Source organism: Epinephelus fuscoguttatus, linkage group LG15 (assembly GCF_011397635.1).
Source record: "Epinephelus fuscoguttatus linkage group LG15, E.fuscoguttatus.final_Chr_v1".
NCBI classification, from domain to species: domain Eukaryota; kingdom Metazoa; phylum Chordata; class Actinopteri; order Perciformes; family Serranidae; genus Epinephelus; species Epinephelus fuscoguttatus.
Window position 1 is genome coordinate 36,400,798 of NC_064766.1, and position 24,966 is coordinate 36,425,763.

General features: G+C 39.9%; 2 protein-coding genes across 2 annotated transcripts; both read right to left on the bottom strand.

Annotated features, from left to right (window-relative positions):
* Positions 1 to 556: 556 nt before the first annotated feature.
* exosc4 (exosome component 4) lies at positions 557 to 2,875 on the bottom strand. The gene is made up of 3 exons (XM_049597512.1): positions 2,647 to 2,875; positions 1,163 to 1,369; positions 557 to 1,068 (listed from the first exon to the last, which is right to left on the bottom strand). The coding sequence occupies exons 1-3, from the start codon at positions 2,815 to 2,817 to the stop codon at positions 709 to 711; spliced, it is 738 nt and encodes a 245-aa protein (XP_049453469.1). The 5' UTR covers positions 2,818 to 2,875; the 3' UTR covers positions 557 to 708.
* A 1,199-nt stretch (positions 2,876 to 4,074) lies between these two features.
* prkacbb (protein kinase, cAMP-dependent, catalytic, beta b) lies at positions 4,075 to 17,270 on the bottom strand. The gene is made up of 10 exons (XM_049598375.1): positions 16,812 to 17,270; positions 12,337 to 12,398; positions 12,134 to 12,262; positions 11,818 to 11,916; positions 11,625 to 11,707; positions 11,033 to 11,159; positions 10,851 to 10,946; positions 9,718 to 9,840; positions 8,522 to 8,686; positions 4,075 to 5,646 (listed from the first exon to the last, which is right to left on the bottom strand). Exons 1-10 carry the CDS (start codon positions 16,855 to 16,857, stop codon positions 5,521 to 5,523), a joined length of 1,056 nt encoding a protein of 351 aa, XP_049454332.1. The 5' UTR covers positions 16,858 to 17,270; the 3' UTR covers positions 4,075 to 5,520.
* Positions 17,271 to 24,966: the final 7,696 nt, after the last annotated feature.

Sequence of the window (24,966 nt, forward strand, 5' to 3'; positions counted from 1 at the left end):
CATTTTATTTCTGTATCTTGAAGGCCAAATTCGTGGTTTTTAAAATAAGATTTTAAAAGCTCTATTTTATATGCTTTATTTCAGATATTCAGTTACAGATATCAACTCAGGGGAAAAAATAATTTTTAAGGTTATGTATGTATCTGGCTGCTGACAAACAATGTTGATGCACAAAAACTTGCTTCTAAAATATTAATTATACCATATCTTTGTATTTGTAAAAAGCAGACGAATAGTAAAACACACATACAAAGTCATTACAAAATACTTAACACATTTTATCAGCTCATTGTATGTTTGTGGTTTAAAGCTCATCATTTTTGTTGAGTTAAGGATGCTGATGGTTCTTCTGTCTTTAGTGTCTGGTGAGCCGAAGACAAATTTCCAACCCTGGTGGACAACAAAGATAGATTCTATTCTATTCTATTTTCCCGTAGTTTTCTGTTTTGTAGGTTTTTTTCATGGCGCTAACATGATGTTTGCATTAAGTTTGAGGATTGTACCTGTAATTCTTAAGTACAGCCACTTGAAAATGGATAAGCAACACACAATGAAGCAGGGTTGACATATTTATTGTTAGCTTCACCACACATATACTGTACAAAAGTATAATTGTCATGAACACATAAAAAAACATTCACTCCAAGATTATTCCATCATTCCTCTCCATTAAGTCCAATAACATTTCATTCACTCCTCCTCCCTCCATCATTCTCTGGAGAGCACAGAAACTTCTTGGAGATGTTGCCGCACCACCTGATCCAGCACCTTGCTCACACCTTTACAAGCCGTCATGGCAGCTTCGATAAGAGACTCTAAGTGATCCTGGTGTAATCTGGCGTCCATCTGCAGCAGAGCGATCTGTCCGCCCCGGGGCAGCAGCGCTAAGGCCAGGGAGCTCACTCCTCCGCTCTCCTCTGCGTAGTTAAGGTCAGCGAGAGGCGTCTCATCCACAAACCCGACCGTGCAGGCACACACATAGTCCCTCATGGGGATGCCGGCGTCAATCACCGCCAGAGTGGCAGCGTTCACACACACGCTGTAGTTCCCTCCGTCTGACTGCAGAATCTGTTTGGACAGAAAGAAAAGTTTTTAGGTTTAGTACAAAAAATAACACCATAAACCCTAACACATCAAATCCACCTCTTACTGTTCAACTAACCTTGACATAGATGTCTATTTGAGAGCGCGGGTAGAGCTGGGTCATCACAGCAGCTTCAAACGTCTGCTTGAGGTGAAGGCTCATCTCAGTCGACTTGCGGTCCCCGTGTGGTCTCCTCTTTCTGTCCGCTGTGCTGAAGGTAGCCATGCTGTACTGACAGTTGATAACAGCTCGATCATGGCGAATCCGGCTGCGCGAACCTCGGACCTAGGGGTGACAAACACGTCATCTTCATCTGACCTTCCTCATTTAACATACCAATTGAGACTTCATGTGCTGCTCCTAAAGTAGGACTGGGTGTTAATTTAAAATCTCAATTTATCTTTATGTGAATCGTATTATAACACGTGAGACTTTACCAAAATTCTGTTGCCTAAGCTAATAATTTAAAGCTAATTACAATAACAAACTAAAAAACAGTTCATTTCATTGAATAGCAATTTGAGAATTTTAAATGTGATTTTGTCTACACTTGCCATGTTATTGATATTCATTTAGTGGCCACTTTATTAGGTACACTCGTCAAATGTAAGGCAATCCAAAACAGCAGCTCAGTCCTAAATTCTACTTTTACAAAAGACAATAATATTCAGGTTTGATTGACACTGTCAAAGAGGTATTGAGTTAACTATGTGTTTAAATGTGTTTATCATTGAGGTTGTAGTTTGCAGTAGTATTGACCAGGACTATTTTATACTGACATGTGTTTCTAATGTTTTGTCCACCCCATTTGCAGACATGAGGGGGGAAGAATATTAGCAACACATTTCAATACAATACAGTCCACTGCAATAGCACCACACACACATGAAATGAGGGGTTAGTGGATCCTCTACCAGTGTCAAACTCAGAATTTCCTGCAATCTGGTGAATTTTTATGCACCAAGATGTGCCTTTTCTGCATCTATTAATACTTGCCTCTGCAACTTTCATGCTTTTAAACATGACATATTAAGGGGGGACCTGACCACTGCATCCCAAAAAAAACTAGCCATTACAAAGTTCATAAAGGTTGAATAAATGGCAGAGCTGTTGCATTTGGGGACACTAGACTCTACAGGTGTACCTAATAAAGTGGCCACAGAGTTAATATTGTTATTAAAATATGATATTAATCATCACTCTATCATATAATTACATTATATTACTATGTTTTGACTGTTGGTTAGAGAAATAATCTAATCTTGGTATTAATTAATATATATTAATTAATACCAATTAATATAATATTAATTGGAAATGCACACTGGGCATTGTGGGAAATGTTGTTCATGTTCAAAACATAGCGGACTTACTAAGACAACAACAACAACAACAACAGCCTGCATTGTTCTGAATGAACACACACTGATAACAAGCCCCCCATTAACACATTTATAGTCTATTAACCCACTTACAGCAAATGAATGAATGACTTTACCGCCATTATAAATACTTGCTGTTACTGTTAGCAAACCCTCATCCCTCCATCCACTGCTACTTACCTCGTGAGGCCCGTACACCACCGCCAGAGCTTTGGTGTTTCCCTGCTCTAAGTACGCGGAGCCGTCCGCCTGAGCGAACACTCCCATGCGGGCCTGAACCTTCCGAAGCTCGGTGGCTTTTCTTCCATCTAAGCGGTAACCCTGGTCAGACAGCAGCTCCAGGCCCGCCATGTTTCCGCAAACTTCAAATGAACGGCAACGGAACGTCCCACGTGCCTGACGCTATCCTACATTACCCATGTACCCAACTCAGAGGAAGAACTACGGCAAAGCGAAAGGCCAAAATACCAAGTTTGGATTATTAGTTATAAACAGTTTTAGGGAGCGACTATAGGAAGTATGTTGTTACATGTAATTCAGTTACAAAATAAATGTAGTTATAATCAATTACCGTTACAAAAAACAATATAATTAATATATTACATAATAATTAATATAATATTATATAATAATGTAATTAAAGTGCAGTTACCAGTCAAAATGCTGGCGATTACAAAGGGGTTACACCAGAATATATTCATATTGGTAAATAGTTTATATGTAAAATAAAAAAAAAAATTGCTTTGCATCTTTTCACCATGCAGGAATGCCTTTTTTTTTTTTTTTTGGATAAACTATTTCCGGCATTTAAAACATTAGTAGCGTAATAAAAAGGTAATCAAATGTAATAATTTACATTAAAGTAATTAAAAGCTACATTACTTCTTATATTTTTGACCAAGTAACTACTTATCTATAACCTTTTACATTTCAAACAAACCTTTCCAACACTGGTTATAGAAAATAAATGTTTTGCTAAGTATAGCCATTAAGCTATCGTTTAGTATATTAAATATATGTAAAGGTCATAACTTGTGTCTCTACAATCACCTCATTTTTTTAATTGCCTAAACATAACTGCATAAAGTGTGTGTGTTTGTGTGTGTGCTCCTCATAAAACTGGCAACTTTTATTTTTTTTAATACTGTATTAACCTACTTTTTCATACTAGCTATAATTTGAATTTGTTGGTAAATCATTCAAAAAAAATATGATTTAAAAAGTTAATTTACTAAGTATCCACTGAAGGACCACTGGATATATCCAAATGGGACAAATTGCCCATGTAATAACTATAACTTTTTCTATTCAGGATTATTTCTACTCATGTGTTGGTACCAAATTACTGTGCACTGTGATGTGACATTACTTGCAATCACCAAAGTGAAAAGTCTGTAATGCCTCAAATTCTCTTGACTCTAAGTACATGCTTGTTCATCTAGGGACCCCTCAGGATCCCTGAACCACACGTTCGCATCCTCTAAACTGCAACAAACAAATCAAAACCTGTGTCTTCATTGTATTTATCAACTACTCTGTGTTTAAATTCAGACCCATTTAACAGAGTGTAATCAGTCTCGCGATGCATGGAGGGTTACACAACTTCAACACTTTTAAAAATAAAATTTATTAGCATCTCTAATGTGTATAAATAAAAACATATATGAAACAATGTATATACGTATGATGTAATGAGTTTAACAATAACAGGGTTACATGTGATACAAAGGAGCAGTCTTTATTTTAGCCAGTGTATTGTGAGGAAAACTGTACCTTGAAATCAAGCCTTCAAATATGCATACCTATAAGTTGCAAATCTACATTCTTTGATAAGAATGAAACAAAGAAATCTGTCCGGGGCTGGTAACAGGGAGAATATGGTGAATATGCAGTTTTGCGTTCCTGTCTCTTAAGATTTTAAAACAGCTTTGATTTAATACATTACAAATTCTGTACTTTTTTTAAAGGTTTCACCGACAATGTCGAGGCACGGAGCCGCAACACTATTCACACTGACCTTCTCAACTTAACATTACACTCAATAAAAACCCTTAAAAGGATTTCACTTCACTCATTTCCATTTACTGAAGTCACATTGTTCCACAGACTCATAACGAAGGGTCTTTATAAGCAGACCTGAAATCTAGGGACAATATGACTATAATGTTAGACACAGCGACAAAAGAATAGTTAGATACCAAATGACAAATTTCACATGTAACTAACAGATCCAAAAAGGATCAAACAAACAACTCAATTTGCATTTTACTAATGTAACAAGGTTTGTCATTTTTCTGCGATGGCTTGCTGTGCCTGGATCAGAATACCAAAAAGATAGTGAATGGATGCTTGTGTGTGTGTGTGTGTGTGTGTGTGTGTGTGTGTGTGTTGGGGGGGGGGGGGTCTGAGGACTTGGCTCTCTAGTCAAAAAGCAAAGAAAGGAAAAGGACCTCTCTTCTCGTGTCACCCAATGTTTTCTATTTGGTCATGCTTTCAACACTCGACGTGTTCAAATGTCTTACAAAACTGACAGATATGCACATAGGACGAATGCTACCTCTGGAACCTGGCCAGAATTTTACAATAGCCAATGTGATGTGGACTTGTAACAGACCGTTTAATATACAACGCTGATGACTAGAGGGAACAGCCTACAACCCACACATCTGTGTGTCAAACTGCCGTAGACGAGTCAGTTACAATGTGTGGACTATTAGTGGCCGTTGTCTCAGTTTTTCCTCATAAATTGAAAAATGTCACATTTTAAAAGGGGATATAACAACATCCAAGACTAACTGCTTCAAAGTAAAAAAAAAATGGTGGGTAGGTACAAAAAAAAGAAACAAAGAAAAAGTGGTGTGTCTGCTTTAATACGCAGGTGTACGTGACAGTGAGAGGTTATCGGCACCCAAGGATCATGGCGACCTCATTCAGCCTTATGGAATGAAGGGACTATGTAGTAGATCTGAAAAACGATGGTCTCTGCTCCATCCCAAGTCTTTAGAAGAGTGCAAAGATCCCCTTATTTCCCTGATATATCCATGTTCTCGCATCCTAAAACTCTGCAAACTCCTTTCCGCATTTTTCCGTTACTGAAACGCGGATTTCCTCCTCCTCGTAGTCGTCGAAGTTGCTGGTGTCCCCTGGGCCTCTGCACTTTGGTATGAACGGGGCTTCCACCTGCAAGAACAAGAGCACAACACATTTTAACGGGCAGGTATTATATTTGTGTCTCCACTGCCGATCACAACAACACCAGTGGCAGCAAAAGAAACAATTTTTCTGAGGAAGGACAGACTGTCTTAAGGCCGTTTCACACCAAGCACAAATTTTCATTGGAAGAATTCACATGGAAATTTATTAAAGGACTCTTGTGAATGCTTGTACACCCCTGCAGAACAGATGGACCTCAACTTTTGCAAATTTACACCTGCGTAAATATGTTTGAGAGCTGAAATCCTCTGTTCCAACTGATGTCATATGTCCAGTCCACAGCTAGCTTGGTTACAAAATGGGGTAATGTGACCAACTTTGTTTCTCAAAACCCAATATTGCACGACAAACACCGTGATGACCTCAACAACTAAAAAACGTAAAATAAATGGCTTGATATCGCCATGCAGCTATGTACTTGCTAATGTTATATGCTGATCACGGAAAGGGGCTGGCCACAACAGCTAGCATTAGCATCGATTTGGGGTCAGACTTGTTTATGTATTGTGTAGTTAACGTTACCCTAAGGACAAATGTTGTATTAACAACAAATGTTGCTTAAATAAACTGAATTCAGACAGCTTAAGGGGGTCAGTATGCTTTCAACAAAGCTTTTGAGAGGTGGTCAGTAGCCCCTTTTACACTGCCAGATTTTCTGCGAATGTTGGGCCGTTTTGCCGGCAAGCTGCGAGCGTTTAGACACACAGAGCCGGATAGGCGAGTTGATCCAAGTTGACCAATTTTCTGCCTCGTAGGGTAGACATATTGGCGGAACCTTTTTAGTTTAACAAGAACGAGGTGGCCTTCTGCCACGGGAGGGGCTGTTGATGACGCTGCGTGCGACCCACTGGCGGTGGATAAACAGGAAACAGCTGATAGCAGGAATGAGCAGCTAGTAGCAAGAGGGAAACACAAACCTGATAGACAATGTAACGATGAGCAACTGGGGGACAAAGAATTGCGCGCCCTTCTTGTCCTCGCAAACGAAGAGGCCATTAACCTTCAGATGACGGGGACGGTGAAAAACAGGCCATCTTACGAGAGAATCACAGAAGGACTGACCAGCCGCAGCTTCCCTCGGAGCACGTCACTGCTTACGTCACATGCTGAGCTACACGTTTTGTTACTTGCTCACGCCCCCCATTGCCCCGAAAAAGGCCCATTCTGTATAAACAAAAGTAGGCAGGCGGCATTTTGCTGCACTCCCCGATTTTGTTTTTATACTGCCAATGCTGAAAAAAGACTGATTGGGCTTTCCTGCAAATTTGCACAATTCCTGTCTAAAAAGGGCTGGTATGTAAAAACCTACCTACCTTCACACCTTTTCAACACCAGGATTGGGGGGGCGGGCCCAACCATTTTTGTAACTTCTCAAAACCGACAGTTAAGCCCACTTCATGCAGCAATTTGCCAGGTGATACAATATGCAGGATTTAAACTTCTCTTTTAAGCTTTCTTTTCATACACACAACCAGTTCTTTCATTTTTTTGTGTGCAAAATCCATAGTCCTATTTTTCACTGCCCTCTCCCACTTTTCAACCTCATTTTACACCCGTTTTCCTTTTGTTATAACAGCCTGTTTCTGGCACTGTACAGCATGTATGAGCCCCACAACCTAGACAACAATACAGTCTGCATGTTTTCAGGGAGGCACCCAGTACAGCTTGACATGACACAAACTTAAGTTTTCAGTGTACTGTTTCTGCAAAGTTGCCAAACCACCTCCCTCAACTCTGTATTTACTAAACACGTAGTGTGTTTTGCGGTCAGAGAAAAGGCAATGAAGGTGGAAAGATACAGAGAGATATGGCTTTAGCTGGGATTTAGAAACATGCGGTACGTGGATGTGTTTACGTGCAGGCCTGAAGTCCTTGCAAAGCTCAGGACCATGAAATGTTCTTAAAGCCAACTGAAAATGTGCCATCACCACTGCTGAACTTAATGCAATAAGACTACTCTGATCACTTAATCAGTACAGATGTGAAAGTTTTATCTCTTGTATCTTTCTTTCATTAAAGTCTTATACAATTGGAATTACAATCAATTTAACAAGACAGGACGTCAAAGTGTTGTACAGACAAAAAAGAAAATGTAAAGACAAGAACATGAGAGAGAAAATGGCCTATTGCAAAATACAGCCAGTCATACAGCTGTTCAAGGAGCAAACTCAGGAAAAACACGACAGGCTTCCTGATATCTGTGTTAAATCTAGCTGCTCTTTCTACATCACAATATCCCACTACATTTCGTCTTGTGTTGGCAGTTATTTTGCAACCAGTAACTGTTGTAACGCATGGAGGCGACACTCAATAGGGGAGGAACATAAAAAGTAAATGAAAAAGGTGCTGAAATAAAAAGGGTCAAATTTACAGATGCGTTTGACAAGAAAGAGTTTAGCCTAGAGAGTCTAAAGTTTATAGGACCATGTTATGATTGCACAATGAAAAGGTTAAAGAGAACCAACAGATCACTGAGCTTCAATCCCGGGCTAAATAACTACTTTGATTAATCGAAGAGCTCCATTATCATTGTCATCCTGCAAAATGGCACGTGGCACTGACAACTCGCAGTCAGCAGTGGAAAGCAATCTGACTGGCCAGTTGTGAAATCACCAAAAAAATCCTCCATACAGCTGCGAGTAATGACCATAACACAGAGCTGCTGAACAGTCCTTAGATATCTTTCCAAAAACAAAACAGTATAAAATAATGCTGCTGGAGCATCATAGCTGGCATGGAGGACAAAAAAAAAAATCAACATCAACAAATCAATATCTAATTAACTTGTTTTTTTAAGGGCAACAGTGTTTGGCATCACTACAAAATGTGTATGGCGTCTTGCCTTTCTTTCGTAGATCGCGATCCAGTCTGTTGTGGCAAACCATTTGTGGCCCTTGATGTCGTTGACTCCGTTCTTCAGGTTGCCGTAGCGTTTGGTCAGATCCACCTGCAGCAGGTTTCTCAACAGGTCCTTTAAGTCGGAGCTGAAGTGGGACGGGAATCGTACCTAGAAAGCAGAAGAAAGTCTTTTTAGAATTTCTTTCTACTGGTTGAAATATGAGCTTTGTACATGCACACCTACAGCCATCTTATTCTTAAACCACAGGTAGAATGCACAGACCAAATTAAAGTGGCCTTATTGTGCTTTTCCTCATGTTCAGTCATATCTATAATAACAGAGGTTTACATTAAACGTGGCCACAGTTCAAATAATGCAGTTAATGTATGTGAAAGTAATCCCTCAGCAATAACCTGATGCTTCAGACCATTCTGAATACTCTGTCTCTAACATTTTTTCTATTTCCAAGACAATCTGACGTCATCTTGTAATAGATTTCTTCATATTATCATCTGTTCTAGGCACGATACTTCAGGTGTTATATTCTGTAGCCTACATGGCTACATGTGGCTACATGCTCACGTCAGGAAAACACGTAACCTCAGTTGTCGTTGCTGTTAATTTCTCCCTGATTTCAAATCATATCCCACTGAAACATGTCAAACACCTTTTACTGGTCATTTTTAACAGGAGAAATTGCCGCTTACACAGTCATTCCCCAGCTGCATGTACTCTGCTACATGTAGCTACATGCTAACATCAGGAAAATGTACAATCGTGGTCGCTGATATTGTTAACTTCTCCCTGATTTCAGATCATATTCTTGCTTGAATATGTCCAGTTGTGTTTGAAGCTTTTCTTGGTGTAACAAAAAGTGATGTAAGTCATTCTCTCAGCTGCAATGATGATGCAGAGAGGCTGAGATATGGAAGACCTACAATCGCTGACCAATTGGAGCAGACTGGGCTTTTTTAGGAGGGAGGCTTAAAGAGAAAGATGCTAAAATGGAGCGCCTCAGACAGAGGGTGAATACAGGTGTTCTAGCACAGACAGTATGCGGAAAATAAAGTGAGTTTTTTAGCATTAAAGCATGTACAGCTGTTCTGATAAAAACCCAAAGTACAAGCATGAACCTGAAAATGAGCAGAATAGGCCCCCTTTAAGGACTTTTGGAAAAACATCCAAAATCAACTGCTTACCTTCCCAGACACGATCTTCTCATAGATCTGAATGGGTTGATCTGCAAAGAATGGAGGGTAGCCAGCTGCCATTTCATAGATGAGGACTCCGAGTGCCCACCAGTCCACAGCTTTGTTATAGCCCTAAAAAGATTGGAGACAAAAACCGCTTTAAATGATGTAAAACGTCCTTATTAAAACATCTTTTAAATTTGAGAAGTAAACTTCCAAATGCCTTCAAAACTCCCAACTCACTAACATTGAGCAAGGGAGCGATTTTACTAGGATGTACAGTATAGAAAACCACAAGCTTGCACGTGACATTTCCACCTCAATGTTTTCATATAAACCAGCTACTGAAATGAAAAATCCACCCTTCCATAGTCTGCATATAATACATTCATGGTGCATTGGTCTGTTCTGATTTACTTCATGTAATACACCTTTCTCAACCTGACTCATCTACTTTGGATATTGATTTCAATATTTTCTAACATGTCTTTTTGCTGCGAAACAATGATGGTCTACCGAGGCAACAGTGCAAAAAAAAACAAAACAAAAAAACAACTGGCGTTCCGCTCAACACTGAAGGGGCTGTTTGTTCTCTCTGCCCCACCGCTAAAAACCGCTCTGCTTAGTATCGCTTTGCGCTCAACTCAGATCTGCATTCAACAACTAGAAGACAGAAGTCGATTTTTGACAGAAAATAGTGTGTGTGCGCAATACGTGCATAAAGTCTGGGTTGAGCATGCTTCAAACTTATAGTGCGAGCGGTATTGTAGCAAAATTGTAGTGGGAGATAAAAAAATCAGATCTACGTTCCTTCAAAAATTCTTCCACTGACACTCCGTTCTGCTCACTTGCTTTGCTCAACAGGCATAGAAGCAATCTAGGAAAAATTCAGACTAAATAAGGACACTTGATTTGGTGTAACATCTGTTTCAAAAATGCTGGAAAACCTCAACATTGCTAAACATGTTCCTCGCTGTACCAGCCATTCTCTAGAGAAACAACATTACACAACCAAACAACAATCTGCTCCCAAAAATGTTGTTTGTTTGAGAACAGAAAAGGGAAAGAGACCACCATGAAAGCATTGAAAACACATTATCTGTCAATCCATCTGTTCAGACATAAAAAAAACCCCTCCATACTTTGCTGAGAATGATTTCTGGGGCCAGGTACTCCGGTGTCCCACACAACGTCCAGGTTCTGCCTTTTACCCTCTTGGCAAATCCAAAGTCTGTCACCTTTAAGGAGCACAAATACATAAGCAACATGTGAATGTGTACAACAGAGCAGCGTAACATATTCATTCACTGTTGCTCTGGCTCACCTGAATGTAGCCGTGGTGGTCGATGAGAAGGTTCTCGGGTTTCAGATCTCTGTATATGAGATCTAGTGAATGGAGGTACTCAAATGTCAGCACTATCTGGGCGGCATAAAACCGTGCGTGTGGTTCACTGTGGAGGAAGAGGAGGAGGAGAGGAATGTGGTCACTTCTTGGTAGCAATCTCAAGAACAGATCAATGCATGTTATGACACACCGCAGAAAATAACAGATTAAATCGAGGGTGAATTCTGGACTGAGGCACTGTGTATACAGATGTAATGAGTGGATGACAGGTGCAGTACAGTGTTACCACAAAGCTACTTCTATACAAGACATAGAGGGCAGAACATTTATAATTTATGAGTAAGATAGATACAACAAGGCTATACCATGACGACAACTATTGTTTTTCTTGGTTAGTATCAGAGCACAGCAGAATGACTGTTTTAAACATGAACTATAACAGAGATAGAGAAAGTGCAGCTGGTACCAGTGTATCGATACTGCAGTAAATTAATATTGAAACCATTACTAATTGATTAAATGTATCGATAGATCAATATTTCTGACAACACTAGTACAGTATAAAACTCACCTGAACCTTCCGATTCGTCTTAGGTGTGAGAACATCTCTCCTCCTGGAACATACTCCATCACCATGTACAAATTGGAGTTGTCCTAATAAAAGTTAAAAAAAAAAAACAAAAAAAAAAAACATTTAATACAATGCTTAAAACTGAATAAAGGAATTTCAGTTACTACAACAACAAAAAAAAAGCATACTGTACCTTAAACGCATACTCAAGTTTGACAAGAAAGGGGAAGCTCACAGCCTGTAATATCCTCTTCTCGTTTAGTGTGTGTTCTATTTGCTTGAGTTTCACCACCTGACAGATAAAAGGAGATAAGATGACCTTGTCGGGCAAATCTCACTTACACTAGCAACAGAGATAGCAGGCATTGCAAGCACAGGCAGCTTTTAGTTCTTTATTTCACTCCCTAGTTTTTGTCCGGGAGATAAAAAGGTATTTGTATTGCCGCACATGTCAACTCAGTTATTTATGTGAGAACGTTCCATGAGGCTTGACACATGCTTCCACTGACCTTCTGCTTGTCCAGTATTTTCATGGCAAAGTATTGCTCTGTTCCTTTGTGTTTCACCAGCATGACTCTCCCAAATGAGCCGGTGCCCAGGGTCTTTAATCTGTCGAAGTCATCTAGGCACGTTGTGCTCTGTGGAGATAACAACAGGTTAGCCTGTTCTGGGGATGCAGCTTCCAAAAATATTGGGTTTTCATCATTCCTACCTGTGGTGGGCATTCCCATTTCCGTAAGAAATCTTCTTTGGCTTTGGCTAGAAACTCTTTCACTAGAAAGAAAAGCACAAATACAGTTAGCATATAGCTCTCGTCTGGTGAAATAAACTGGATTATTGGCAAACACATTTGGGGTTTTAGATTTTAGTCAGAAAGACCAAATGCTATCATACTAAAAGGGGAAAGGAAAAAATGTACGGAATGGGAATTAAATCGTAAAACAATGGAGAAGAACATGGGAAAAGTCAACTCTCATCTGGATATGCATATAAAGGGGATACTTAAAAATCGCATACTTTGTTCTAGAGGTTAAGACAAAACCAAAACACAAGACAACGACATCCAAGACAGGCAGACTAGTGATGCAAAGACACTCAGTACTTTTATTTCTGTTATTTAGTAGCCTTATTCAAACAGGGAGGGGGAACACAACACTTAGATTTACAGGGAAAGTTAATCTGAGCATCTTGTGCATCACTCAATACAGTTGGGGAAAATGCTATTAAACACAGCATAAAAAAATGGAAAGCAAAGACAAACCAATGTATGGGAAATCCAGATTGAGAGAATGTGGATAACAAAAACACGGACTCATTATCAAAGCACACAATAGAAAAGCAAGCATGTCTAGCAAGTAGTCACAATGAGACCAATGCCGTTCTGCCATTCTGGTCATCTTTTGGAGGAATGAGCATACCAAAAGTCTCTATTGATCACCAAGGTTTTGCAGGAACAATCACCCACATGGATGGGATGATACAGAAGAGAAGACAGAGAGAAATATAGAGTTCATGTACATAACAACAAGTATAAAACACAATCAACAAACATGAAGCATATGTAGTGAATAAAAGCGACAGGAATGAAAACAGAGTTGGCATTCACCTGAGGAATTTAAACGCAGACTGACTGTCTAGTGCAGTATTTGTAGAACAGGTGTACCAAAATACCATGTGGCAGAAATTCAGTCGTGCATATTAGGTCAGATTGACAAGATAACACTGACTGCATAGCAGAGAGCAGAACATTCAAAACCTACTTTATACGACAAAGCTTTACACTTTTCAGAATTTTAAAATGAGGGGTTTTATTCATGCACCTTAATCTGACAACTTCTTCCCTGTATAGCTTTGAAATTGTGATGTCTGCTTTAAGAAGAATGGAGCTGAAACAATGAGTAACTAGACAAAGAAACAGCAACTATTTTAATGATTGATTTATTGTCATTTTCAAGCATGAATTCGAAACATTTCCTAGTTTCAGCTTCTCAATATTGAGTAAATGCTACTTTTCTTCGTCTCATGTAGGACTGCAGCTAACAATTATGTTCACTATTGATTAACCTGACTTTTACTTTTATTTCCTCTATGAAACATCACAATGTCGTCACAATTTTCCAGAGCCTAAGATGACAATGTCCGACAAATTGTCCTCAAACCCAAAGATATCATATAAGAATTATGTAAATAGAAGAGAAGCATTAAAATTTACTTTTGAATTGTTTGGAATATTTGTTTAAAAAAGACTTAATTCATCAAAGATCCGCTGACCTTGTGCGCAACTTTGTGTAGGAACTATTTTCTCTTTACCGAACTACATCCATCATTCGAATCACTACAAAGAAAGAAGTGTGCATCTACTCATAAACGAGACACTCGTGCTCATGACAGTGCAAGACGTAAACTTTAAAGTCCTCCTCTGCTGCGCTGTGATGTCAGCTAGCTCAGTGGTGCTAAGTGAGCTATCAGTAGATGCACGCCTCCTTCTGCGCAATGATACGATTGGCAGGTGTTGCTCTATAGAGAGAAAATAGTTCTGACATGAAACTGCTCACAACAAAGTCTGTGGATTCAAGCAAAAATGCCAAACTGTTGATGACGCATCTACTGCTTGTTCACCTAGCACCACTGAGCCAGCTAATGTTACAGTTCAGCCACGGAGGACACCATTAATGTTTACATCTTGCACTGTCACAAGCATGAGCCTCTCGTCCATGAGTAGATATACACTTCCTTCTGTGCAATGATACAGATGATGGGTGTAGTTCGGTTGAAAGTAAATAGTTCCTGAATGAAAAGTCTGTGGATTATCTTGAGTAACTAGGTCATGTTTTCAAGAGGTCAAGAGACACTGCTGTTGAGTGCCATCTAGTTCCATTATATTCGAGGTAGGGCAGACATCTCTACAGCCGATATCTCCAACAAACTCAAATCAAAACAATCTTGACTGATAAAGAACACTACAGGTAAGAGGAAAACATATGTGTTTTTGATTTTGTGGTGAACTGTCCCTTTAATATTCCCCATCCAATCACAGACATTCGAAACAATTATTAAAACTGAGGTCTTTTTGTATGCAGAAACATCTCTCCAACATTTTGGGCCTGGAGGGACAAACCAAACAGTCCAAAGCCTGCACAGCTGGCCAACCCTTCCTGACAGCGATGCCAAAATCAAGACAACATGGTTCAGTTATGTCGGCCTGTTCTGTTACACTCCAGAATGAAACACAATACATGGGCACAGTGAAACAAAATAGGTGTTATGATGGCAGCTGTTTAATCTCCCTGTGCAAGCGTGACTGCTTTGGTGCTGCTCCAACTGTTCCAGCTAATGGCAGCTATATACAGTAAACACAGGTACTTTAGGGTATATACAGCTCTGTAGGTAACCAGGTCGTCTTGTCAGAGCGGCTACACTCCAGACAAATCTGCAGCTCAGGGCAGAGTGTCAGCTTAAACGGGTTTAACAGTTAGCCCGAGCACAGGATCTAAGGATCATAGTTACACTCAAAAGAAATGCTTGGCAGTATGGGAACTATTGCTGATCTGATCATCTCTGTCTGACTCTGGTTGGCACTGTGCACTGTGCCTGCCTGCCTGGTCTCTCTCAACAGGTCAATAAATCTCAGGGGAAGTATTCACTGCATCATAAAGTGACACTACTTTAAACAAACTCAGTGCATAACTGAACACAGACAGTTCCCTGCATGTTCTTGACGTTATTAAAATGCATGAAAGCAGCAGACAATTTCACTGCACAACTAACTGATCTCAGGCCACTGACTGCAATTCACTCTGCAAACAAAGCCAAACACCTATAGTTTTTATGTTTACAGCCAGGTATAGGGAAACATTTGTGATTTATCACACACAAGATGCTGACCAGCTGCACACATCAAAGTATATGAGCGCAAAGTAACACTGGCCGAGGCCTAGTTACGTCAAACCTTTCAAAGCTTGTAATACCCCTTATCCTCTGACGAAGGTCTGATGACAAGCTGCTCCAGTCAATGACGAGCTGAATGTGAGAAATGAGCCCTGATGGACCTCTACCACAGCAAGATTAGAGAAGGGGCTCCATATACAACACAAGTGCCACACTTCAAGTGAATTTGAGTGTGTGTGCATATGCCGGGAAGACAGTAGTAGGTCCCAGTTTTATGAATGGAAAGAGGGCATTTGTCATTTCTTCACCATATTTGGTCAGGGTGCTGCACAGAGGGAAAGCTTTGTTTATGTAGCCGAGAATAAAATGTGGCAGAGAAGCCTGAGGCAGAAACAGTCCCACACTGCCTTCAAGTAAAATTTATTGGCTATTTATAACAATTACTCATGGGTTTGTGGTTTATTGCTGCAGATTTAACATCATCAGTGCAAAGTTTCTGTGTGACACAGCTAGCCGTGCTGCAGATAAACACACAGTGAGACCCACATCCTGATTGTTATTCACATAAGTCAAGGATGACACCACGGGGAAGATGATGAGGTGATGCTAACCTGGAGATTTAGCCATTATCTTTTTAGAAAGGAGGCGACCACAATCCCGAGGCTAACTGTGTGTGTGTGTGTGTGTGTGTGTGTGTGTGTGTGTGTGTGTGTGTGTGTGTGTGTGTGTGCGCACAGGCCCGAGCAGCTACCACCATCAAGAGGCAATGAAATGACAGGGGCCTTCTGAGGGCTAATCCCCCCCTCATAGCTAAAGTTAGCAGGCTAGCTGGTCATCAAGCTTGATCCCTCTTGTGCTCCAGTTGGCATGCAAACAGCCTTTTAACGCGTGAAATCATCAATAAGGGGAATTTATCGATAAGCAGTGCTTCCACGGCTCTGTATCAGGCTTTAATAGGCTGTTAACACTGCCCCCCCTTCCCCACCCCCTTGCTGCTAAAAACCACAACATCAACGGGGTCTTCTTGCTGCTAGCTAACTCAGCTAGGCCTTTTTTAAAATGGATTATACGTGCAAAATCACACACACAATTTCCTGCATGGCATTTAATGGTGAAGTAAAAGGCGAGTGTTTGCAGCGCTGGTGGGATAACAGTGCGGGGGATGACGGACGGCCCTCCCCTGCTTTAATAGTAGGACTAAGTGTTATAACAGGCTAGCTATCCACTTTGAGGAGGTTTCTGTGTGTCAAATGTGCCTAAATGCACCATAAAAGAGGCCAAACACCAGCTCGGACTTACCGCTCTCTAGCTCGTTGCCCTTCTTGGCGGTGGCAGCGTTCCCCATGGTGTGGAAGACACGGCGGTCGCTCCGACTGAGAGGAGATGGCGGTGGCTAGCTAACCTTCCTACAGCTGATACTCCCGAGCTCCTTCAAAAAATAGGTAAAACCCAAACTAATGGAAGTGTTCAGTCGGTTCAAACGGAGGGAAATACAGTCCAGTATCCCTTCAGGCGACCCCCCTCACTCTCCCTCTGTCTCTCCCTCTCCTTCTTCCCCGTGAGAGATTTCCGCTCTTGCTAGTTCACCGCCGTCTGTATGGTTGACATGTAGCTAGCGGTCACTTGTGTGTCGGACTCAGCTGCTCCCCCCCAGCCCTCAGCACTCAGCTGCATTCACGGTGTGCTCAGAGGAGTCGGGCTGGACACAGATGTCTGTGTCAAGACACCAAACTTGACTCGCTTCCGCGGTTTTGAAGCATCACGACTGCATTCACAGATAGGGATGACATTTGAGCACTGCGTGACTTTACTAGAGGCTAAATATAGCTTTGGCGGGCTGAATGCGTCTGCTTTGGTTCATCTGTACTTTGTGACTAATCCAGCTGTTCAGGGCCACAACAGCATCTCCAGCAGTGTGCAAAGACTGTTGTTATTACATGTAAAAAAAAATATGCATCATAGCATCAAAATATTAATTTCATTTTATCAAATGCACCTGCATACACCTCACCTGTGCAGGCTGCTGCAACTGGATTCAAGGGCGCAGCACCAAATTCTGCATAAGCAGTCTCTGTGGCCCCCTGTACTTTGTTACTAATCCAGCTGTTCAGGGCGACAACTGCATCTTCAGCAGCAAAAAACTGTTGCCATTAAAAGTCCGTCAAGTGCATTCAAAATCTTATTCAAATCAAAGTACAGGAGTTTTAGCATCAAAGTATAAAGTACCAAAAGTAAAAGTACTCAGCGTGCAGAATGGCTCATTTCAGATCATATTGCTGGATTAATAAATCATGCATTCATGTCTACATCACTTTAATGCTGCAGCTGCTAAAGGTGGGGCTAATTGTAATTACTGTACATCAGTTTTAGTTAACTTACAGCCTGCAGGCCAAATCTGGCCCACAGGGTGCCAGGTGGCCCTTTGACGATATTCTAATTCACAGTTGAAATAAATTAATTCACACTGGCCATCTTTTTGTACTTAAAATATATAAAAAAGGTGCCAGAGTGCATGAAAAAGTAGCTTGCTTACATACAAAAAAATGACCCCCAAAAGAGGTCCGACTACAAACACGCCTGCATACACCTCACCTGTGCAGGCTGCTGCAACTGATTCAAGGCAAGGCAAGGCAAGTTTATTTGTAGAGCACAATTCGTACACAAAGTAATTCAAAGTGCTTTACAGAACAAGAAAATGCATTAAAATCACAATACAAAATGAAAACATAAATAATCATAATAAAATGAACTTTAAAAGAGAAGAGTGCAGATAAGATCCTTTCAGTCATATGCACAGTGAAATAGAGCTGTTTTGAGCCTAGATTTGAACATTGTCAGAGTAGAGGCCTGTCTCACATCTTCAGAAAGACTGTTCCAGATTTTAGCTGCATAAAACTGGAATCCTGATTCCCCATGTTTAGTCCTGACTCTGGGCACCAGCAGGAGGCCAGTCCCTGAGGTCCTCAGAGTCTGAGATGGTTCATATGGCACTAACATGTCAGAGATGTACTTTGGTGCTAGGCCGTGGAGAGACTTGTACACAAGCAGAGCTGCTTTAAAGTCTATTCTCTGAGCCACAGGAAGCCAGTGTAGAGACCTGAGCACAGGACTAATGTGCTCGTACTTCCTGGTTCTGGTCAGGACACGAGTAGCAGCATTCTGGATGTACTGCAGCTGTCTTACAGCCCGTTTGGAGAGGCCAGTGAGCAGGCCGTTACAGTAGTCTAACCTGCTAGAGACAAATGCATGAATAAGTCTCTCCAAGTCAGGTTTAGACACTATACCTTTGATTTTGGCAATGTTTTTTAGATGGTAAAAAGCTGCTGATGTTATTGATTTGATGTGGCTGTTAAAGTTCAAGTCTGAGTCCATTATTACCCCGAGATTTCTAGCCTGATTTGTAGGTTTTAGAGAGAGAGACTGGAGGTGACTGCTGACACTTTCTCTTTGTTTCTGTGGACCAAATACGATGACTTCAGTCTTATCTGAATTTAGCTGGAGAAAGTTGTTTTGCATCCACACACTGACCTGTTGGATGCAGTGACAGAGTGAATCCACTGGTTCATATTCACCTGCTGTCAGTGAGACATAGATCTGTCAGTGAGACATAGATTCAGGGGCGCAGCACCAAATTCTGGACCCCTATGCATAAGCAGTCTCTGTGGTCCCCTGTACTTTGTTACTACTCCAGCTGTTCAGGGCGACAACTGAACATCTTTAGCAGTGTGTATGGCACAAAAACTGTTGCCATTAAAAGTCCTTCAAGTGCATTCAAAATCTCATTCAAATAAAAGTACAAGGGTTTTAGCATTAAAGGATAAAGTACCAAAAGTAAAGTCATGCACAGTGGCACATTTCAAATCACTTTAATGCTGCAGCTGCTAAAGGTGGGGCTAATTGTAATTACTGTACATCAGTTTTAGTTAACCAAATCTGGCCCACAGGGTGCCAGGTGGCCCTTTGACGATTTTCTAATTCACAGTTGAAATAAATTAATTCACACTGACCATCTTTTTGTACTTAAAATATATTCTTAAAAAAAGGTGCCCGAGTGCATGAAAAAGTAGCTTGTTTACATACAAACAAATGCCAAGGGAGGACCGCCCAGACCCCCCAAAAGAGGTCCGACTACAAACGCACCTGCATAAACCTCACCTGTGCAGGCTGCTGCAACTGATTCAGGAGCGTAGCACCAAATTCTGGGCCCTCTGCATAAGCAGTGTGTGTGAGCCCCCTGTACTTTGTTACTACTCCAGCTGTTCAGGGCGACAACTGCATCCTCAGCAGTGTTTGTACAGTGCAAATGTTTTAGCATCAGAATATAAAGTACCAAAAGTAAAGTCATGCAGAGTGGCACATTTAAGACTCTACATTATAATAAATCGTGCATTCATGTTTACACCACTTTAATGCTGCAGCTGTCAAAGGTGGGGGTAATTTTAACGATCTAATCATCAGTTTATTATATTTGTGTACTATGTTGTATGTTGTATTTCTGTGGCTGCACTATGGGTGTAGGGCCCAAGGCAAATTTCCTCCACTGTGGGACAATAAAGTTTATCTTGATCTTGATCTTAATTACTTTATATCAGTTTTACTGACGTTACAGCCAAATCTGGCCCATAGGGTGCCGGGTGGCCTGCTGACATCTTTTTAATTCACAGTGGGAAAAAAAATGATTCACACTGGCATTTTTTTTGTACTTTGAATGTAAAAAAAGGTGTCAGAGTGCATAAAAAAGTAGAAATAGAATAAAGGAGAGCAAAACACACCGGCATACACCTCACCTGTGCAGGCTGCTGCAACTGGATTCAGGGGCGTAGCACCAAATTCTGGGCACTATGCATAAGCAGCCTTTTTGGGCCCCCTGCCCTTTCTTAATTTGCATTCTTTCCTTTTGCGTTTCTTCTCTCTTTTCTTTTTTGGAACCCCAAATTCACTCTCCTGGGGACAGACATGACAGTGCACATTGCTGCCTCAGCAGTATAAGCAGTAGCTCACTTGGTTTAGCTGCATTTAGAGATGAATCCTTGTGCAGGGGTGGACTAAACCATTTTGCATCTGTAAGGGGTGAGAGGGGACTTAGAGAGCTTCCACTGCTTTTTTTAATACAAAGTTCAGTCAATTTTAATTTAGTTATGGCATTTAATGCATGGAAATGAAAACTATAAAACAAAACAAAACTTTTCATACCAGGCTTTTCAAGCCTCCTTTACCATTGCGGCCCTGGGTAATCAGCTCCACTTTTTCCCCAATTACGACACTCCTGACTGGATTTATCTTGTTTATTCATTTTATCTAATAAATATTATTAATCTTTGTTTATTAACTGGCCTCTGACCTCCTGTAATTTTGCAAGCGTGTCCCCTATTCAAAGCCAAGTACAGTATTCCTGTTTTATATACGACTGGGCAGGTACCTTAACCTAAAGTAATACATTATTATGTCATAGTTGATTTGATCTGTATTAATATTCTAAATCTGCAAAGCCACTAGGAACTTTAACTATCAAATAAATGTTGTGGAGCAAAAAGTACTATAATTGTTCCACTATAATGTAATAGAGTAGAAGTATAAAGTAGCAAGAATATGGAAATACTCAAGTAAATTACAAGTATCTCAAAACTGTACATCAATCAATCAATTCAATTAATTTTATTTATGAAGCCCAATATCACAAATCACAATTTGCCTCACAGTACATGAGTACAGTACTGGAGTAACTGTACTTAGTTACATTCCAGCACTGCCATTATGATTTAACATTTTAGTATTTAGCAGGCATGTAGTTCACAAGTAGTCCTTTAAACTTTTATTTCATGACTACACGTTTTTATAAGCTGCACATGTGCTTTGATTCTGTGCATAACGGAGTTGCAAGTTTATACTTCAACATCTGACAAGCACAACTTTGTAGAGAAACAGACAATGTTTCTTATAAGTAAATCAATAAGAATCCCTAAGACAAACTTTCGGCCAGAGACAGTGATGAAAAAAGTCAAATCTATTTTATTTAAACAGCCCAAAAAAACAAGTCACTTCCCCTTAAAAGTAGTTGGGTAAAATTAATAATTAAATACTCAAAGTAGAAATACCCCAAAATTGCACTTAAATACAGGACTTGAATAAACATTAATTTCCTCCACTGTTCCTCCAGCTGTTAATGGGATTTTTGAGAAGGATTTAGTTTGAAGCTTTCCCAAATATTTTTCAATCTTTGAATATTGGAGTGACTCTTTTTTAGCAGCATACATGATTACTTTCACTCAGTGTGCATCACTGCATTTCAAGTTTGTGTAATTATGTATGATGAGAATAAAGAACATGACAGAGAAACAGATATTTAGAGAATACATTTAAAACAGCCCAAGGACAAGGATTTAGCCAGAATTACAAGAGAATGTATTCAGTGACTTTTATTACAGCCCAAAATTACAAATTATAAATTTGCTTCAAGACAAAAAAGAAGCAGTCATATCCTTTACTTCAGTAAAAGTAATACAAGTAATGCCATAATGTAAAAACACTCTATTACAAATTAATGGCATTTTAATATCGTGGTTGTTTAAAAAAATTAGAATTCTTCATATTTAAGACACATCTTCACATTATTTAAATAAAAATACTTACATTAGAGCTGTTGTATGTGAAATACCAAAATAGAATATGTGAATGACCCAAATGCATTGTATTTCATTTTCATTTTCAAGGTAAAATGCAAGAATCTTAGAGCATATGACCAAAATTTATCCAGTTTCAAGAATTATGAATTGTATCTCAACATTTCGTGGACTCCATTTATCAGCACAGTGTCAGTCTCCTCCTGCAGCTACCACTTACTTTCTCAAAAACGGACCTCATTTAACTGCATGCCGTCAAAATTACATAATTGCATATGTTTGCAACATGATGTAATAATTTGGCTCTGCAGCAGTCTAAATTGCAGCATTAAATCACTGTAGTAACCACAATGAGCACTACAGGTACCACTGTACAACTTTTTTGGTATAATTTGGTTCGCCACTTTTGAAGTGGTGGAGAGTAACTGCATCAATTTACCTGAGTAATAAGGTGCAATTTTGCAGAGCTTGTACTTGAATATCTATGAGTTAAACTGGAGAAGGCAATTTGTGAAAAACGCATTGTGAATGTTGGATGTTGAAAAGCCGGCACTACACTGCATGGCTGGCTTAAATTTATAAGAGGGTGAAGCAGCAGGAATAGTTTGAAAAGTGGGAATGGGATTAATTAGTATAAGTGTCAGTATAGGTTACTATAGCTGGGGTTGGGATGGCAGAAGTCAGTGCTCAGCTGGATGCACATATCGTGTCTAATTATCATCAGCATGTGGGGTGGGAGGTTCCCTCCTTCACTGTAACACTCAGCCAGCTGTCAAAATTTGATAAGGCGTCTAATGATTGGTGCTTCCTGATTGCAGGCTCACCCTATAGCCTGATCTCCTCTGTGGGTTAGTAATTACACTGTTCCTCAGACAGACTTATTTATGGTTTCTCCTCATAAAACATTACTAGGAGCCATAAAAAGTGTAAAAAAAATTACACTTTATTATTTTCCAGGGCTCTAAAATGTTAGATAGTAGTGAACAACGCCCATCACAAGTCCTCAGAGGCCACAGTGGCATCATCAAGATGTCTTGTTTTGTCCAACTAACAAGCAAAAACCTGAAGATATTTAAGTTACAATCATATGAAACTGCAGAAAATTCCTCATATCTGAGAAACTAAAACCAGAGAACTTTTAAGAATGTCTTGAAGTAATTGATTAATTGATTATCACAGTAGTTGCAGATTCATTTTCTGTCGATCAATCAAATTATATAAAGTTTCTGCTATGTTTGATCTTTGTAAATGGTACCCCAACTAAACAAATCGACTGCGATATCTTATCTTTAACCAAACATTCTCTACAAGGGCATAGGTTTTGTTTGAACATGGGCACACACACACGGTGAATTTTCATGCACCAAATTGTGCCTTTTCTGCACTAGTGCATGTTGGAAATGTCTTTATATTCACCAAACGTTCACTACTGAGGGGTGGGGGGAAAGTACAATAGGCTACATTCAGATTTAGATTTTATGCACAGAACACAGGACGACAGAGGAGATATGCGCACATCAATGCAACTGGGCTGGACAGCCACAACAAAGGTTCACAGGCTGAGATCAATGCAAAAAAATTGACAATTTATTTAGAACGTCCGTGCACAAAAAGAAGGGTGCTCAAAGTGCAAAAATAATTTTAAAAAGTGATTTTATTTTATTTTTCTTTGCACTCTGGGCACTTTGAGCACCCTTCTTCCTTGGTTGTCCACTGAACTGACGCACCCAAGATAAACTTTTTTGTTGGTTAAATTCAATTTAACCAGCTGCAATAGTAATATGATATTTACACATTAATGCATCAGTGAATGAAACCTTTTATTGTCCCAAGGGGAATTTGCTTTGCATAGTATAAAAGAGTATCACAAACAACATCAACAACAACACATAACATTAAAAAAGCATCATAAAAAAAATCATAAAACACCATAAAAAGCATCACCACTGGGAAATCAATAAGGACAACAAGTTAAAGAAGAGCCTGTTCAGTAACATCATAATCATCCAGTTATATGGTATCTAATACAGAAGGGGACTTTGATATATTTTTAGTACATTTTGCTGATGATACTTTCATGCTTTTACGTAAGTGACATGTAATGGGATACTTGAAACACAGTGTGGTATTTTCACTTACCTCCTTACCTTTACCACAACATTGCTGTCTAATGTAACTGTGTGCCGTCTCCAAGTTGTGTTGAAATTATACTTTAGTACACAAGAGGGCAGCAGATCTCTGTTACATGATCTGAGCCAGCTCAGTGTGCAGAGATGTTTTTGCTTTGACCGCAGTCACAGGGACTTGATTTAATTTCTTGATTTAAGTTAATTGTGGTCAGTGTTTCGTTCTGTGTTTAGTGTCCCTAATTACGTTACATTTGGCTGATCCAAGTCTGCTGGTCATCTTCTGTGTGGATTTTTAAGATTTACAAACAGGGCTCTCTTTTGTAAGCGAGTTGCACTTTTTGTGACAAACATGTGACAGCACAGTGTGTCCTGTTAGAGCTGCGGTATGTCTGATGGTTAAGAAAGTAAAGTATTTTGTGCGTCCATTGTCTCTCAGAGTTTTTTCACTCCTCAAATAAAGCAGGGGGCTTCATGTTGTTTCTCACAGAAAAATGCATGCTCGTCTGTGAGGAGATATTTTGGTTATTGAATGTGACGCTCATCTGTTTTCACTCTTTTATCTCCCCATTTCTCCTTTCTTTCTATTTTCTTCCCAAACAAACAGCATGTCATGTTCATCCCAACTGACCAGCTGCTCTCCATATTGGCTTTCTTATGTTCCTTGCAAACAGGCTCGGCTGCGCTTCAAAGGGAATGATTTATGCC